Source organism: Nicotiana attenuata, unplaced genomic scaffold (assembly GCF_001879085.1).
Source record: "Nicotiana attenuata strain UT unplaced genomic scaffold, NIATTr2, whole genome shotgun sequence".
In the NCBI taxonomy this organism is placed as follows: Eukaryota; Viridiplantae; Streptophyta; class Magnoliopsida; order Solanales; family Solanaceae; genus Nicotiana; species Nicotiana attenuata.
Window position 1 is genome coordinate 171,046 of NW_017671096.1, and position 15,532 is coordinate 186,577.

Here is a 15,532-nt window from a genome sequence, read left to right on the forward strand (position 1 = left end):
ATAGTCGAAGCAACATCCCAATGGCTAAGTGTCTTCGCCATTAAAATAGTGCAGTTCGACCTCGCTCGAACTAGGACTCAAGCTAAGTGCCTTCGCCATTAAAATAATGCAGTTCGACCTCGCTCGAATTGGACTCAGGCTACGTGCCTTCGCCATTAAAATAGTGTAGTTCGACCTCGCTCGAACTGGGACTCAGGCTAAGTGCCTTCGCCATTAAAATAGTGCAGTTCGACCTCGCTCGAACTGGGACTCAGGCTAAGTGCCTTCGCCATTAAAATAGTGCAGTTTGACCTCGCTCGAACTGGGACTCAGGCTAAGTGCCTTCGCCATTAAAATAGTGCAGTTCGACCTCGCTCGAACTAGGACTCAGGCTAAGTGCCTTCGCCATTAAAATAGTGCAGTTCGACCTCGCTCGAACTGGGACTCAGGCTAAGTTCCTTCGCCATCAAAATAGTGTAGTTCGACCCCGCTCGAGCTTCGACCTCATTCGAACTTCGACGGACATTACTTCGACAAAAGTCAGTAGCATCCTGACGGCTAAGGCCAGCGATATCAGGTCGACCCCAGTCGAACCACGGCACGACAACTCGACAAACGAAAGGCTCTACCAAAACTAAACAATATGACGAACAAACAAACGATAAAGGAAAAAATTATATTACAACAAAAATCATATTTACATTCACCCCCATGGGCGGGTCGTAATACACTGTGCAAACAAAAAACGTACATATACATACGGTCAAGATTGACCATCATCCCCCGAATGGTAGACATCACTATACCACGAACTGGATTCAAGATGGTTGACATTGTCGGAAGAAAGCCCGCCCCCATCGGGAGAGTCGGAATCGTAACCGCACACTTCACGAGCGGCACGAGCCTCGTCCCTTCGTCTCTGGACTTCTTCCTCGATAGCCCGGCCCGCAACATGAAGCTCTCTGTACACATCGGCCTTGGCTTCTGCAAAAATCCACATCTCATGCGCATTACGACGCGCAATCTGTACAGGCGAAGGGCGGGAAGCAGAAGGTCATGAAAGCCTGTGAATCTCCGCCGCCTTAGCATCGAGCTCAGCAGTCAGCTCCCCACTCTCCGTTGCAGTTCGGCGTTCTCCGCCGCCACCCCCCGGCTCAATTCGAGCTCGTCATCTTTGGATTTGAGGAGCTCCTCTAACTCGCTGTTGCGGGCTACAACCCTCATCAGCTCGTTGTCCGCCTCCTCCAGTTCGGCTCCCCTGCGCCCCGACTGGGACTGCCCCCTACCAGCCTCCGCTTGATGTTTAGAGCGGTACTTTCTATATTTCTTTAACATATTCTTAAAGAGGCAGTCCACTTCCGCTCACGACGTCCACTCTCCACCTCTAGTACAAGGGTCTGTAAAAGAGGAAAAGTGAGCGAATACACCCCAAACCCGCCTGACAATAACACGAAAGGAAGGGAATAAAAGGTACCTGTAAAGCCATGCCCGACACCCTACGGGACAGCTCCACGTCGCCTACCGTACTGAGCGTCCTGCTTTCAGGGGCAACACACAGCAAAGTAAAGGCCGAGGCGACATGCTCACTATTCGACAGAAGATTGAAAGTTGCCGGAATCGTAATGCGACGGTCAGAACTTTCCGTAGCCGTCTCTACATGAGTCAGGCCGCCCACAAATTCGTCGACATCTTCCTAAGCGATGTCAGAGTCCGACCCTTCTGCCGCGCCATTGGGCCCCTCAACATTGGTCTATGGCCTTCCCCCAACGACCCATGCAGGGCTAACGCTTGGAGCGGTCTCCCCCCGTTGAGCCGACCTCCCCAAAAGAATGGCGTCGGCCATGAACGCATGTCTAGGAGTTGGCCGAGGCCGACGCACCTCACTCCTATCTTCAGTCGCCACAGCCTTGCCCTTCTCGAGCCTCCTCCGTTTCCTCTCTGGCGACTCCTCACCACCAGAAGGTTCGTCCACTGGGTGAGGGGCCAGTGCCAATGGCGTCGGCTCCCACACCACCATGGTTGCAGAGGTAGCCCTTTGCAAAGGGGTAGAAGAAGGATCCCCTCGAGAGGGCTCGACCAATATGTCTCGATCGTCTGAGGCAGCATTGGCTCGCGTTAAAACAGGGGGCGCTGCCTTTTTCCTCGAAGCCCCACGACCTGTTGCAAAAGGAAAAATATACGTAAAGAGGGGACGAGTGGGCGAAATCACGAACTATGCACGACAGAAATCGGAAGTTTACCTGAAGAGACTTTTGGGCCGTAGCGCTCCATGAAAGCTGGCCAAGTACGGGTCCCCTCCACGTGGGGTAGCAAACCAGTGACCCATCCCCTAAGGTTGGCAACAGGTCGGGGTGGATGAGCCATAGCTGCAACATAAAGGGCTAGAACAACAGCGGTGGAAAACAAAAATACGTAACGGGCTGAGACACTTACGTTTTGGATTCCACCTCTCCGGGAACCCGACGGGATTGGAGACCAGGTGCTCGGTCCTGATGAAAAAGTACCTACGCCAAAACTCGCGGCTAGACCGGTCGTCAGTCTTAACCACCAACCCCCTCGTACCACGACCTCGTAAATGTACCATGGTCCCCCTCATATAACAGGCACTGAACAGCTGCAAGAGGTGATGGACCATAACGCTACACCCCACCAACTCCGTATACGTAGTTAACAGCCGGAGGATCTTCAGCGTGTACGGCGTAAGCTGAGCCGGGAAGATATTATAAAACCGGCAAAACTCCTCCGCCAACGGAAAGAGGAGAAGGTTGTAGCCAATCGTGAACGGGTATTCATAAAAGGCGCAAAATCCCAGTCTGTGAACGGTCACATGATCCTCCCCGGCCGGAATCATCTCTACATGTGCCGGTACATTATACTTAACGCGGAGATCTTCCAGGTGGTTCTGCAACGACTTGGAAATCTCAGGGATCGGAGTGGCGGAATCCTTACAAAAATCATTCTGTGATGAGGTGCGTTGAGGCAGCAGCGCCTCCACGGTCAGAGGACTCATATCCTCTTCTCCCTCCGCCGCACCGTCATTAGAAGGCGAGGACGGATTCAATGGTGCAGCTGCCGGAATAATCTCGTCGCCGCGGCAAGGTTTAGGCATGGTGGTGATAATGGAGGAAGATCTATGCACAATATAGGGAAGGGGATTCTCGCTCAAGGAAAACGCACCGGAAAAAGGAAATATATACTAGGAAGGGAGTGTGAGTAGTCAAAAGTTTCGGTTAAGTTAAACCCCTCCCCTATTTATAAGGATTGGGAAGCGCAAGAATCGAAGAGTCAGAATTTGAACCAAAGCGGGAAACCAAGCGCCGGAATTGTTGAGTTCCTACCTCGAGAATATGCATAATGATGACATCTGCAGTTGTTGACGTCACATCGGGGAAGGCGTCACGCCTTGACGGCCTGACAGTCATGATGACTGCCTCTTATATGTCACGTCACGGTCCCCTGGCGGGGTCAAACTCTCCAAAGAGCGAGGACATTAGTTCCGCCCATCAAGGACGCACCTCACTGCGACCTCGACGAGTGGAGGGACTAACTGTATAGGGTCGAATCTGGCCAACCCCGTCCTCAAACGGCCACGACCCGTCGTATGGGCAAAAGTCGGACCCGAGGGGCGACTTGAGGATAATTTGAGGGAGGACCATACAACTATGTCGGCCCCTCTGCAGCGTGTGCTTGACCTTTATCTTGTATTTTTTCTTGATATTTGAGATACGGTAAAAGGAAAACTCCTCCGCTATATAAGGAGGGTTTCCGGTTGTGTAAAGGGGGATTTTTTTGGATCAATAACATTTCTACTCACTCTCTCTATCTCCCTGTCTCAATTTCTCTCTCTCTTTCTCTGAAAAACAGATATCTCTGATTTTTATAACATTATCACACAACTTTGTCCTTTAACTGCTTCGATTCACCAAACCACAAAGGATTACTCATACTCTAGTGTCGATTATCTTTGATTACGATTTACCTCTTCTCCATATATTTGATTGATTTGCTTAAACACTGTTCGTTAACATTTTAAGCCAAACACTTTTTAGTTTTTCATTCTTTTGTTCTCTAGTTCCTTACATTATATCATACTTTAAAAGTGTGGTAGGGGAGGGGAAGGGGTGGCAGGACAACGACAGTGCGCTGGGGTGACGACGGTACTAGTGCCATTAGTGGCAGAAAATCGTGAAGAAGAGAAAGGGCGATGTTTGGGTAGGGGTGGAGTGATCACCTTGTTCGCGAAAATAATGGAGACTCCCACTGGCATCACTCTCTTTCTCTCTCCCTTTATCTTTTCTACCAAAATAAATTATATTTAAAATCAAAAAAGTCAAATCTAAAACCAAAAAGAAATCACATCTAAAACTAATTAAAAAAAAACTGGGTTTAGGGGATGGCAGCGGGAGGACAGCGGCGGATGGACTCTAATAGGTAGCAGAAGAAAGGAGGTAGGAGGCTTGAGCGTGTGGGATAGGAGTAAAAATACATTTTTTTCTTTTCTTTTTATTCCTTAAATATAATTTTTCCTTATAATTTTTTTTTAAGACTAATACGCCGTTTGTCCTTAGTTAAATGGTCACTTTGTTATGTCATTGGTGAGTGTATTACTCTTTTTCTATTTTTTTGGCTGGTTATCAAGTGTAATAAATAAGTCAGACTTCTCTATAACAACATTCTTATATAACAGTCATTCACTATGAAAGTCAAGTTTTTCTCGAAACAAATTATTATGTTATGTTATAGTGTATGTCTTCCATAACAGCACTTCATTATAGCAGCCAAAAATTATTAAAACAAATGAGACTATTGTAAGGAGGTTTGACTTTAGTATATGTCTAATAAAATGTCTTAGTTAAGGGGCCGCGTATACCCAAAAAAAAAATATATATATATTAGTACAATGGGCGTCAAACAGAACGTCAATTTGCAAAGTGTTGGACAAAATAGAAAAGGAGACCGGAGTCACGTGGTATGTGGGGTTACTAAAATCTCACGTGGCGTAGCGGGTAGTGGGCGCAAATATGGCCTCTGCCTCTCAACTCCTAGCTCAAATCAACGGCATTTCTTATTCAGCTAAATCCCATCATCATCTCTCCTAATCACTTTTCTTCCATTCCAATTCCCTAGAACCTTCTCCAATCTCAACGCAAAAACTCCACTACATAATCAAATCACATTAAACAAAAAATTGAGAAGTAGTTGATATAATCATTTGAACAATGTGTTCACTACAAGTTCCAAATTACAGAGTTTTCGATCACTCTTCAGTTAATTTTTCTAAGAAATGTGTAATGTACTCGTCATTTTGGGGAGTGGAACTGTGCTTTACCGATAGACTGTACAAAGCTAGTATGGCGGTGAATCGACGGGGAAATCGGAGGGTTTATGCGATGTCTACAACTAGTGTTTCGCCGTTCAAGATGAATTTGAATGAGTATATGGTTACACTTGAAAAACCGCTTGGTATTCGCTTCGCGATTTCTGTTGATGGCAAAGTTTTTGTTCATGCTCTTAAGAAAGGGGTTAGTTTTCGCAATTTACACCTTTAGATTTGAGTAACTGTGATTTTAATGTAGTTTTATTTACTATTTTTTTGGGATGTTTACACAAATAGCTGGCCATATTAATTGTTTACTTTTTCTAGTCATATACATAGATATACATTGATTATACACAATTATACACATGTAATACATAAATTATGCATATTTTATACCTTCACAGGCTATTTGGGTTAATTCTTCTATTTTCTTTTTTGCTTTTTTTTTTTTAGGTTTACTATATACCATATGTATACATAGATGATTTTAAGTTATATATACTGATATCTTAAAGATTTTTAACACTATCACATTAGTTACAATCTTTACCAGGTTACCTATAGATGCTTATCATAGATATTTACCTGTATTGATCTGATTGTGTATATGCTCTGATAGTGTAAACTTGTGATAGCAGTTCAATTACTATTTTTACTAGGTTACTTATAGATGCTTATCATAGAAATTTATATGCAATGACCTAATAACTGACCTGACTGTGTATATACACGGACAATGTAAAGATTTTTTACACTATTAGTTAACATGTGATAGCAACTCAGCTACCATTTTTACTAGGTTGGAGATGCTTATCATTCGATGTACTTGTAATTGCCTAATTTTTACACCAACTGTCAGTGCATAAAACTTTAACTCATAAGTATATACCATGTATACATATGCAATTATAATTAATAAAGAAGGTGTCTCTGTGTGTGTATGCGTGTGTGTGTGTGCAAGCACCTAAGGCGGATCTTTCAAACTTTGAGATTCTTAGTGGAACACATTCTATTTTTGAAGTTATAGGTTCAAAATTTAATTTTTTTTGGACCCATAAAAAGAGGTTGTATCCACGAGACCATACCCTCTTGGGTGACTCTAAATCCAGGAACCGCCTATGTTTTCACATTTTCTATAGAGTTCATCCTTATATAGACATCTCTTGATTTGTGGAAGTGTAATTTTGTAGGGAAATGCCGAGAAATCAAGAATTATAATGGTTGGTGATACATTGAAAAAGGCAAGTGACTCTTCGGGCGGGGGGCTAATAGAGATCAAAGACTTCGGCGATACAGAGTATGAAATGTGAACATTATACCCGTTTTAAGCTACAATGCTAAAAGCTAAGAGTCTATTTCTGACTGAAGTAGTGCAATGTTTCAATAAGTGTACTGTATTTTGCAATGGCTTCTGCAGGAAGATGATGAAAGAGAACTCAGGGCCTTGTAGCCTGGTTCTTGAGAGACCATTTTTCCCATTTCCTATCCACCAGCTATATCTTATGAATGATATTGATATTCAATACAATAGAGGTCGTGTTCCTGTTGCTACATGGAACAAAAATTTACTTGCCTCCAACTTGCGAACTCCTGCTGAGGGCAGTGGGAACTGCGGATTTGTCGTATTTTCCCCCAAGTTTCTAGCTTTAAAAGGATGGGAGGTTCTAAGTGATCAATATCAAACCAGGCAACAAGGAAACCTGAATGGCACCCCTTCTTTACCATTTAGCCCAATTATCAACATATTCTCTGAGAAAGACATAGGAGATACTGAATGGGCACACGGGAGTTTCCCATTGGAAGAATATGCGAAGGCGTTGGATCGTTCAAAGGGAGAACTGTATTACAATCATGATCTTGGTATCCATTACAGCAAGGTGTGATATTGAGATTTTCTGTGCACAATCTTTCCTTTACTCAAAAGATTAATATTCAACTGCTTGAGATTTATGTGGTGATAACTGATAACTTCCTACATGAATCTGGAAGAAAGAGAAGAGCCTCCAGGAAATTTACTCTTTTTAATTTTACTGAACTCCATTTTCATCAAACTGTGTAAAAGTTTTCTTTCCAAATAGATGCTTTTCTGTTGCCTAGTTCTGAAGCACATTGCCTGCTTCCTTTGTCAGATTACGGAGCAAATTTATGTGGGATCGTGCATACAAAAGGAAGCTAATGTAGAAATGCTGTCAGATGTTGTGGTGAGGCTATGCTTTTGTGGATTGAAGATAATTACTTCTTCCCTTTCTATTCATGAAGTGTGTACAACTAATTTACTAAGAATCATGTCTCATACATCTCTGGGTTTTTCCGTCTATATAGAGATTTTGTTCGCTATCTGATAGAACAGAGTGTATCGTGAATATCATTAAGCAACCCTTAATAGCAGGCCAAAATAAAAGATATGAGTGTATGCATAAAGAAGTACGTTAATGGTTTTAGATGGTGAAAACAACTTCATAATGACCTGCTGTTTACTTGTGGTCTTTAAGAATTTGTATGGTTGTCCCACATTTAAGTTGCAGCATGAAGAAAGTCGCTTGATGTAGGCCTGATAGCTTCATCATAAAACTAATAAAAAAGGAGTTGATTATACAAAAAGAACGTGTGTGCTTGATTCTGAAATTAACAATAAAACGACCAGCAAAAATCATGGAACTGCAATTGATGGACGTGGTAAGAACTTCTCTAGTTTATTTCTTAATATGGGAGTGGTTGCCTGATGCAGGACAAATTGGTGCGTAACTTGATCTTGGCCATTTTGCAGTGTTCCTTTGGAGAATTAATCATTCCTTGTTCATTTGCTTGCACTATCTCAGGGAATATCTGCATCAGGATAATTGTTCCTTGTTTATTTACTTACAGCTAACCCAGGGAATATCTGCATCAGGATAATTATTCCTTGTTTATTTACTTAAAACTAACCCAGGGAATATCTACATCAGGGGATCACCGCTGTACTGAATTTTCAGAGTGGGATCGAGGCTGAAAATTGGGGAATTAATGTCAACACAATCAATGAATCATGCCAAAGGTTTAACATCCTTATGATCAACTATCCCATAAGGTAATAAAAAGTATACTTTTGTTGAATTGGAAGTAGGTCAATAAGCTGACAATCTGTTTTATACTTCCAGTTCCTTTTAGCATATACACTCCTAAGAGCTCTCTTTTTTAAACTTCTTCAAATGAAGTCTGTCTCTATGTTGTAGTGGAAATGCGATGCTGATGCCTGTACAGATGCACTGTTAGCTCTTCAGAAGTTGTAGCATTTGCCTATATCATAGGAAATCTTCTTTGCATATTGGGAGTAAAAATGACCCTATTGAGCTTAGCTTTATTCCATTATCTTGGGTTTGCTGTTTAATCCTTCTGCGTTTTAATTTCTTTCGCAGGGAAGGTGATTCATTTGACATGAGAAAGAAACTTCCGTTTTGCGTTGGTCTTCTTCTACGCCTATTGAAAAAGAACCACAGAGTCTATGTGACATGTACAACTGGTTTTGATAGATCCCCTGCTTGTGTAATAGCTTACCTTCACTGGATGACAGATACTTCCCTTCATGCAGCCTATAATTTTGTTACTGGGTTGCATTCATGCAAGCCTGACAGGTTCTACTCCTCAACTCTCATATTCGTTAGAGGCCTTGATTGGATAAGCACTTGCATGTGTATCTCGGTGATCTATTTACCATGGGCATAATAAAAAAAAATTTATACTTGCATTTCTTCTGATTGTAAAATGGTAAAACACACGAATGTATGAATATTGGAAGACCGGTGTTCTATTATGACGCGACAGATATAGCAACACTAAATATGGGAAGTTTGCTTTCATATATATATATATATATATATATATATATATATATATATATGTATATATATTTAGCCATGATATGCTTTTTTGAAAATGATATTTAGCCATGATATCTTATATAGTTCACAATTGTGATCCCTATTTTAGCTCTTGCTTATTTTGCCATTCTTACTCTAATCACAAAATTAGAAAATTGAACTTCTGTTAGGAACAAAAAATAATGCCATGTACAATGAAGATTCTCGATTTACCTTGTCGAAACATATTGGTTGCAGACCAGCTATTGCCTGGGCAACATGGGATCTCATAGCGATGGTGGAAACTGGTGCACATGATGGGCCTGCAACACATGCAGTAACCTTTGTGTGGAACGGACACGAGGTAATAATTTAATCATCTCCAGAGCTTATTGGTGATGTCCTCAGATGTTATTATGAATCACAAAATCAGCAGTGAAATTGAAGATTTTATGTTGCATTCTTTGCTTGGTCGAAGCTGATTCTTGGAAAGAATGCTGCGTACTCAGTGTTGCTCTGTTGTTCTCTTCCATGTGCGTTTTAAATGAGGGTATCTACTTTTAAGTATCTCTTCATATGACTTCTTTAAACAGGGGGAGGATGTGTACTTGGTTGGAGATTTTACAGGTAACTGGAAAGAACCAATTAAGGCAGTCCACAAAGGTGGCCCAAGATTTGAGGCTGAAGTTAGACTTTCACAGGGAAAGTAAGCTTTGGCTCTTTTTGTCAGCCATAGTAGTGTTAGTGATTACCAAGATTTTATAATGATTTCCAGCTTGTACGTGGAGTTTTTTAGTTCTCTTTTCAGTGTCATCCTTTATCCTTCTTTTGATGATTCTTTTTGCTGTATCACAAATCACGCTCATGCCTTTCAATGTCATCCTTTTTCTTTTTCTGCATCACAGCAGAATTTCATTAGGCCCATCTCGACTAATTTTTTTGAATTTCTCTGTTCTGAGAGATCCAAACTTGTTTTGGCTGTTTTTGTAGTGATGACTCTACAGAATGATTAAATTAAGAATCTATGAAGATGAGAGCAAAATGATATACCAATTTTAGAAGTGTTTTCTTAAAGAAGCTGAACCGTCTTTTGTCCGTGCTTTTTTTTTTTTCTTTCTGAAACCAGTCACTTTATTCTTCTCAACAAAATTAACCTTCCGCTTTAAATCTATAGTCCTGCATGTCATAGGTTATGTTTGTCAGTTTGAATTTCTGTTACATGGTACGTACCATTTTTCCAAGATGAAATGTCTTCTTTTTTCCCGTGATCTTTTCAATTCTTATGCTTTTACCCTTCTGTTTCTTTTACTCCCCAGAGTTTACTTTTTGTCAATATTTACTATGATTTTCCTGTTTTTATTCTTAGGTTAATTTGCTGCTTACAAAGTCATCTTTGTTTATCAGGTACCTTTATAAGTACATTATCAGTGGAGACTGGAGGCATTCAACCTCTTCACCAACTGAAAGAGATGAAAGTGGAAATCTCAATAATGTAATTGTTGTTGGTGATGTTGCCAGTGTGAGGCCTACTGTTCAACAACAAAAGAAGGTTAGTTAAGTTTTACTTCCTCTTCATAAAAAGGCTGGAGGACGACAATCGTTAACATTGAAACATCTAATTCCCATCTTAACATATCAATACCTATCTCATTAATTTTCTTTTCAGAGTTGCATAAAAATAATGCAAAATGTCTGTTTTACTGATGATCTAGAATATTTCCTTTTACTTTTCATCATTACTGTAGTATGATTAAATTGTTGCTTATATGTAAGCGTTGAACCAGTGACGACAATTTTTTCTATCTAATATGAATTAGGATGCAAATATTATGAAGGTCATTGAGAGGCCATTGACAGAAAATGAACGCTTCATGCTGGCAAAAGCTGCTCGCTGTGTTGCGTTCTCTATCTGCCCAATAAGGCTAGCACCGAAAAAATAGATGGACATACTGCATTTTCAGTCATCATAGTTGCATGTCCAACTACGTATTCTGCAAAAACGACTTCCATAAAAATGGTCGGTACATGCCAGCTTAACATGTCTGGGACACACCTAAAAGGAAGCCTATCCCTCCCACGTGAATTGAAGAGGGAGCTGTATATTGCCATGCAATTTCGAGGTCAAACAACTGCAAAGTTGTGCAACTGCAGGCGAGTTATAATGCTCATGTTATTGAATTTATGAGTCTATTACCAACACGCATATTGTATATTTTACCACTGACTGATTCCTTCAGCTAGATAATTTCCACTGTCGAAAAGCTCAGTCAATCCTGTGTAAACAAACCATTAACATGAAATAATTCCACATGATATGGATATGTATCTATGTTACATACATACACATCACATAAACACGTGCATGTGTAATTGCAAGTTCTACTATGCTGCTGATCAAAGATTATTTGTTAAATTTTTTTTTAAGTATTTACGACCTGTGTACCCAAAGATGAGAAAATGGCATATGCTTGATAGCAACAGTGTGTGATAAAGTGGAGGATGTTTTTGTCCTTCACGTATTTCTTTCCAGTTGGATTATGGCTACAGCATCACAACTGTTTACCCTTAAAATCGGATAACAATTAAACTTATACGTGATTTTAAGGAACGTAATTTCACCTAGTACCAGTTGATAAATATGATGATTAATAATAGAAATTAACAACAAAGTGAAGCAAACCATATTGAAATGCAATTCAGCCCTCGAGCTAAGTCGCCCTCGAACTGACTGAGAATAGAGCTATCGAATATAAAATAAACTGATGAACAAAAGAGTATAAGAGAAAAAGAGTGTTGTATTGTTTTGATATGCGAGAACAAGATGGTTACAAATGATTAGAACCCCTCTTTATATAGTAGAGGAATTCCACTTATGGTACAATTCTAATTACAGAAGGAAATCCCATGATTAGCTGAACAACCGCTTGTGATTTGATCTGTTCCGGGATTTTCGCCATGATTCTCGACCAGTCACGGATATCTCGCCTTTCCGTTATTATGCTATCTTCGATCTCGCTCGATGTCTATCTCGTTTGGTCTCGATCATTACTGGTCTCGATCTTGACAGGTACTTCGAATCCCGGACACAGTACCTTATCCTCATGTCTCGGTCTGATGTACTACGGGGCCGATCCTTGATCCATCCCCCTAATCTCGGTTAATCAGTGAAATCAAGTGGGCCCGATTTTAACCGCATACAGATAGTCCTCTCGTTTTTTGGAGTATAATGACAAGAAACGAATTGACTCCTCGATCTTTACCCCAATTTGTCATGACGTCATCACCGTGACGTAAGCGACAGAGGTGACCGAAACGTCCCGTCGGTACAGTTCTCTAGGCATTTAATGCTTGATAGTCGATGGTCGGCCATCACTGTCACTGAACCGTCGTCTTCAACCTATAAATGCATCTTTCTTCATCCTTCAAACTTTACCTTCAACTCTTTCTCATTCTAACTTTCTCAGTTCTTCACCTTCCTCAGATCTTTGTGTTTCTAATTCCTGCGATTTCTTTACTCGTTTCATTGCAAAACACTAAGTTTTCTCATCCCCCATATCATCTTACTCTACATATAAGAATGGCTGAAACATCAAAAATCGTTCCGCACAAGAAAACCGCTTCTTTATCAAAGTCCGCCGGCGCCGCAGCCGCGGCGGAACATCCATTCGGGGACTTCGTTCCGACGAAGTATGCCACTGCTGCTGATTTCAAGGTGGAGAATACACCCTCGACACCGGGTCGATGTGAACTAATATCGAGGTACATGTGTACGATTACAGAAGGTCTCCTCGAGAAGGTAAACGAGGAGTGTAACTGGGTAGGCAAGGATATAGTAGTGCCTAGCCCCGAGGAATCCATCACAACTCACGTGGAGGGGTATCTGAGCGTCTGTACCTACTCCTTCACGATAAGTCCCTTGGACCCTATCATCGTTGCCTGTTGCAAGAGGTACGATGTCGCCCTAGGTCAAATCCATCCATTGTTCTGGAGGATCGTGATCTTCTTCCGATTCTTTGTTAGCAAGATCGAGGGGCATCCTTTTACCCTCGATCACCTCATGCGCCTCTACGGCCCCCGACTTTATCGTGGAGGCATGATCAAGCTCTACTGCCGAGCCACCAAACCCCCGTTCTCGAGCATAGACAAAACCCGAGACCGAGGTTAGATGGGTAGATTTTTTCGAATAAAGACTTCGGATCTAATTCCTTCCGAAGACATGTCGTTCCCTGAAAAGTGGAACATGAAGCGTAACCTTGCCCTTGAAATATTTATTTTTTCCGTTTTACTTCTTGTCTTCCCCTCATCCAAGTTTTTGCGTTGCAGCTGTGGCCGTTGTGCCGGAAGTGATCCCCGACCTGAGGCAATGGGTCGAGGGATTAGTATCAAAAAAATCTTACTCCGAGCGTGCCTGGATGGAGTTGTCAAAGGGCCAATGGGAGGCCCGTAAAAACGGCAATCTTCTTTCCTTAGAAAGGTTTTCATTCGGGCTTCATTATTGTACTTACTCATCTTTCCCGTTTTGTAGGCCTCGGGAAGGATGTACCAATGAGGCCCCCCTCTGCTGGAAAAGAGGCACTTTTTTCTTCATCTGCCCCGAAGCAGGGCAAAGAGAAGAAAAGAAAGGAGGCTCCGAGTTCTCCAGGCCCGGAAAAGAAAAGGTCGGGTAGGAGGCCCCGTAAGCCTAAGGGGGATGTTATCCATGTAACTCTGGAGTCCGTTTAACAACTACTGGATGAGACCGAAGATGAAGACGAAGAAGAAGAAAACTATGGATTGGTGACTCGTGTGCGAGCTGACACTGAGATTCAAAGAACCATTGGACCGGCGGGAGCCGAACCGCTTTGCCCCGACCTGATGAGCCCAAGCCGGAAAGAACCAAAGTTGCCTCACCTCGAAGTGGAAATTCTATCAAAGATGTTGTCGACGCTGGCGCAGAAATCGGGCTCGAGGCTCCCGGAACGAAGATGATGCCTCGAAAGACCTACTTAGGGCAATAGATATCGGGGGTTCCCCCTCGTTCCCTCCGGTTCCTGACTCGATGATACGTGATGCTCAAGCTGTAGAGACTTGTCACGGGGAGGGAGCCTATGGAGAGGAAGATTTCTTCTGAGGTTATTTCGCCGAGGTAGAAGACGTCACCGGTCTAGGTGATTTGGATGTACTAAGGAAGAGCTCGAGTGAGGCTTCCTCGAGCTTTAAACTGACAAACCGATTCCCGGCTCCTAGTGTTGATCCCGAGCGTAAGCGACCACTTATCATCTCGATCCCGAAGGACGCTCAAGTTTTCTCTGCCCCCATAGGGGTGGCTAGCTATCTTCGATGCTCGGTCACTGAAGAGGACCAAGCCAAGGTGGATGCAATGAAAGTTGGTTGTTTGTTCAACGAGGCCCAGCATGCTCTAAATCGGGTAAGTTCAAGGGCCATTGCATTATTTCTTTATGATTTAGTATTGTAGATATCTCTAACGTTTTCTTCCTTTCTTGTAGGCTTCGGTGTTGCATCATGAGGCCTTTCTTCGAATCCGAGAGGAACGCAAGGCCGAGGTCCAAGGCCTCACTGAGAAATGCAATACTTACAAGCTTCTTAGTGAGAAGCTTCATGTAGACTTGGTGGCGGCTCAAGATGAACATGTTGAGATGGCCGAGCAGGTATTCCGAGTTCTTCATGATAGTGAGGACGAGTCGGCGATAACAACTAACAATCCAATTCTGCAGGTTTGAACAGATCAAGGACCTCCAAAGGCAGGTAGACAAAGTGCAAGCCGAGGCTGAAGAGTTCAAGGGGTGTATGGATATTTTGGCTGGAAAAAAGGAAACCGTTCAAGTAGAGCTAGATTCGGCCAAGTTGCAGCTTCGATCTGCAGAAGAGAATGCCTCGGTTCAGGCGAAAAAGGTCGAGGAGCTTGAGTCCAATTTAGCCGGTTTGGCCAAGGAGCTCGAGGTTGCCAGATCTGAAGCGGCCACGACCAATACTAAGGCCCATGCTACTGTGGCCCAATACAAGGTCGATGACGAAGCCACCCTCGAGCAAGCCAAGGGCATAGTGGATCATTCGAAGTGGCAGGCTCGAATGGAGGCTCTTGAGGGGGTCCTTGCTCAAAGTTTTGATGTCTCTGCTGAACTCAAGATCGCCAAAGCTAAGGAAGCAAAGGCTCGGAATCTAGCATTTCCCAATGTGGATTCCTAGAATATGAGTGGATCTGGTGGATAAGATTCTGAGGACGAAGAAGTTTCCTCTAATAAGGACCGTGTTGCTTAGGCCTAGTAATTTTCGTTTTTGTTTTGAGGCCAACCGGCCTTTGTAAAGAAGTTTTTTATCGGGTCATGTTGCCCTTGTAAATAACTTTTGACATATATGAAGATCTTTCTCTTTCTGTCTTGTCTTGTGAAATTTCATT

At 42.4% G+C, this 15,532-nt stretch overlaps 1 protein-coding gene across 2 annotated transcripts; it reads left to right on the top strand.

Moving 5' to 3' along the window:
- Positions 1–4,943: 4,943 nt before the first annotated feature.
- LOC109205903 (phosphoglucan phosphatase LSF1, chloroplastic) lies at positions 4,944–11,520 on the top strand. Of its 2 annotated transcripts, XM_019368660.1 has the most exons (11): positions 4,944–5,501; positions 6,490–6,596; positions 6,717–7,176; positions 7,429–7,500; positions 8,028–8,036; positions 8,245–8,366; positions 8,695–8,910; positions 9,394–9,499; positions 9,729–9,841; positions 10,540–10,684; positions 10,953–11,520. In XM_019368660.1, the coding sequence occupies exons 1-11, from the start codon at positions 5,199–5,201 to the stop codon at positions 11,073–11,075; spliced, it is 1,776 nt and encodes a 591-aa protein (XP_019224205.1). In that variant the 5' UTR covers positions 4,944–5,198; the 3' UTR covers positions 11,076–11,520. The 2 variants fall into 2 exon arrangements, with proteins under 2 accessions (XP_019224205.1, XP_019224206.1); XM_019368661.1 differs by lacking the exon at positions 8,028–8,036 and having other exon boundaries at positions 4,945–5,501.
- The last annotated feature ends 4,012 nt before the right edge of the window (positions 11,521–15,532 follow it).

What these genes read in the sequence shown, in the direction of transcription:
- LOC109205903 (XM_019368660.1), top strand. Translation starts at nt 5,199, where the DNA reads ATGTGTTCACTACAAGTTCCAAATTACAGAGTTTTCGATCACTCTTCA. An exon ending in TTGGTATCCATTACAGCAAG is followed by an intron (nt 7,177 to 7,428) that starts GTGTGATATTGA and finishes TTCCTTTGTCAG; the next exon opens with ATTACGGAGCAAATTTATGT. An exon ending in CTGTTCAACAACAAAAGAAG is followed by an intron (nt 10,685 to 10,952) that starts GTTAGTTAAGTT and finishes AATATGAATTAG; the next exon opens with GATGCAAATATTATGAAGGT.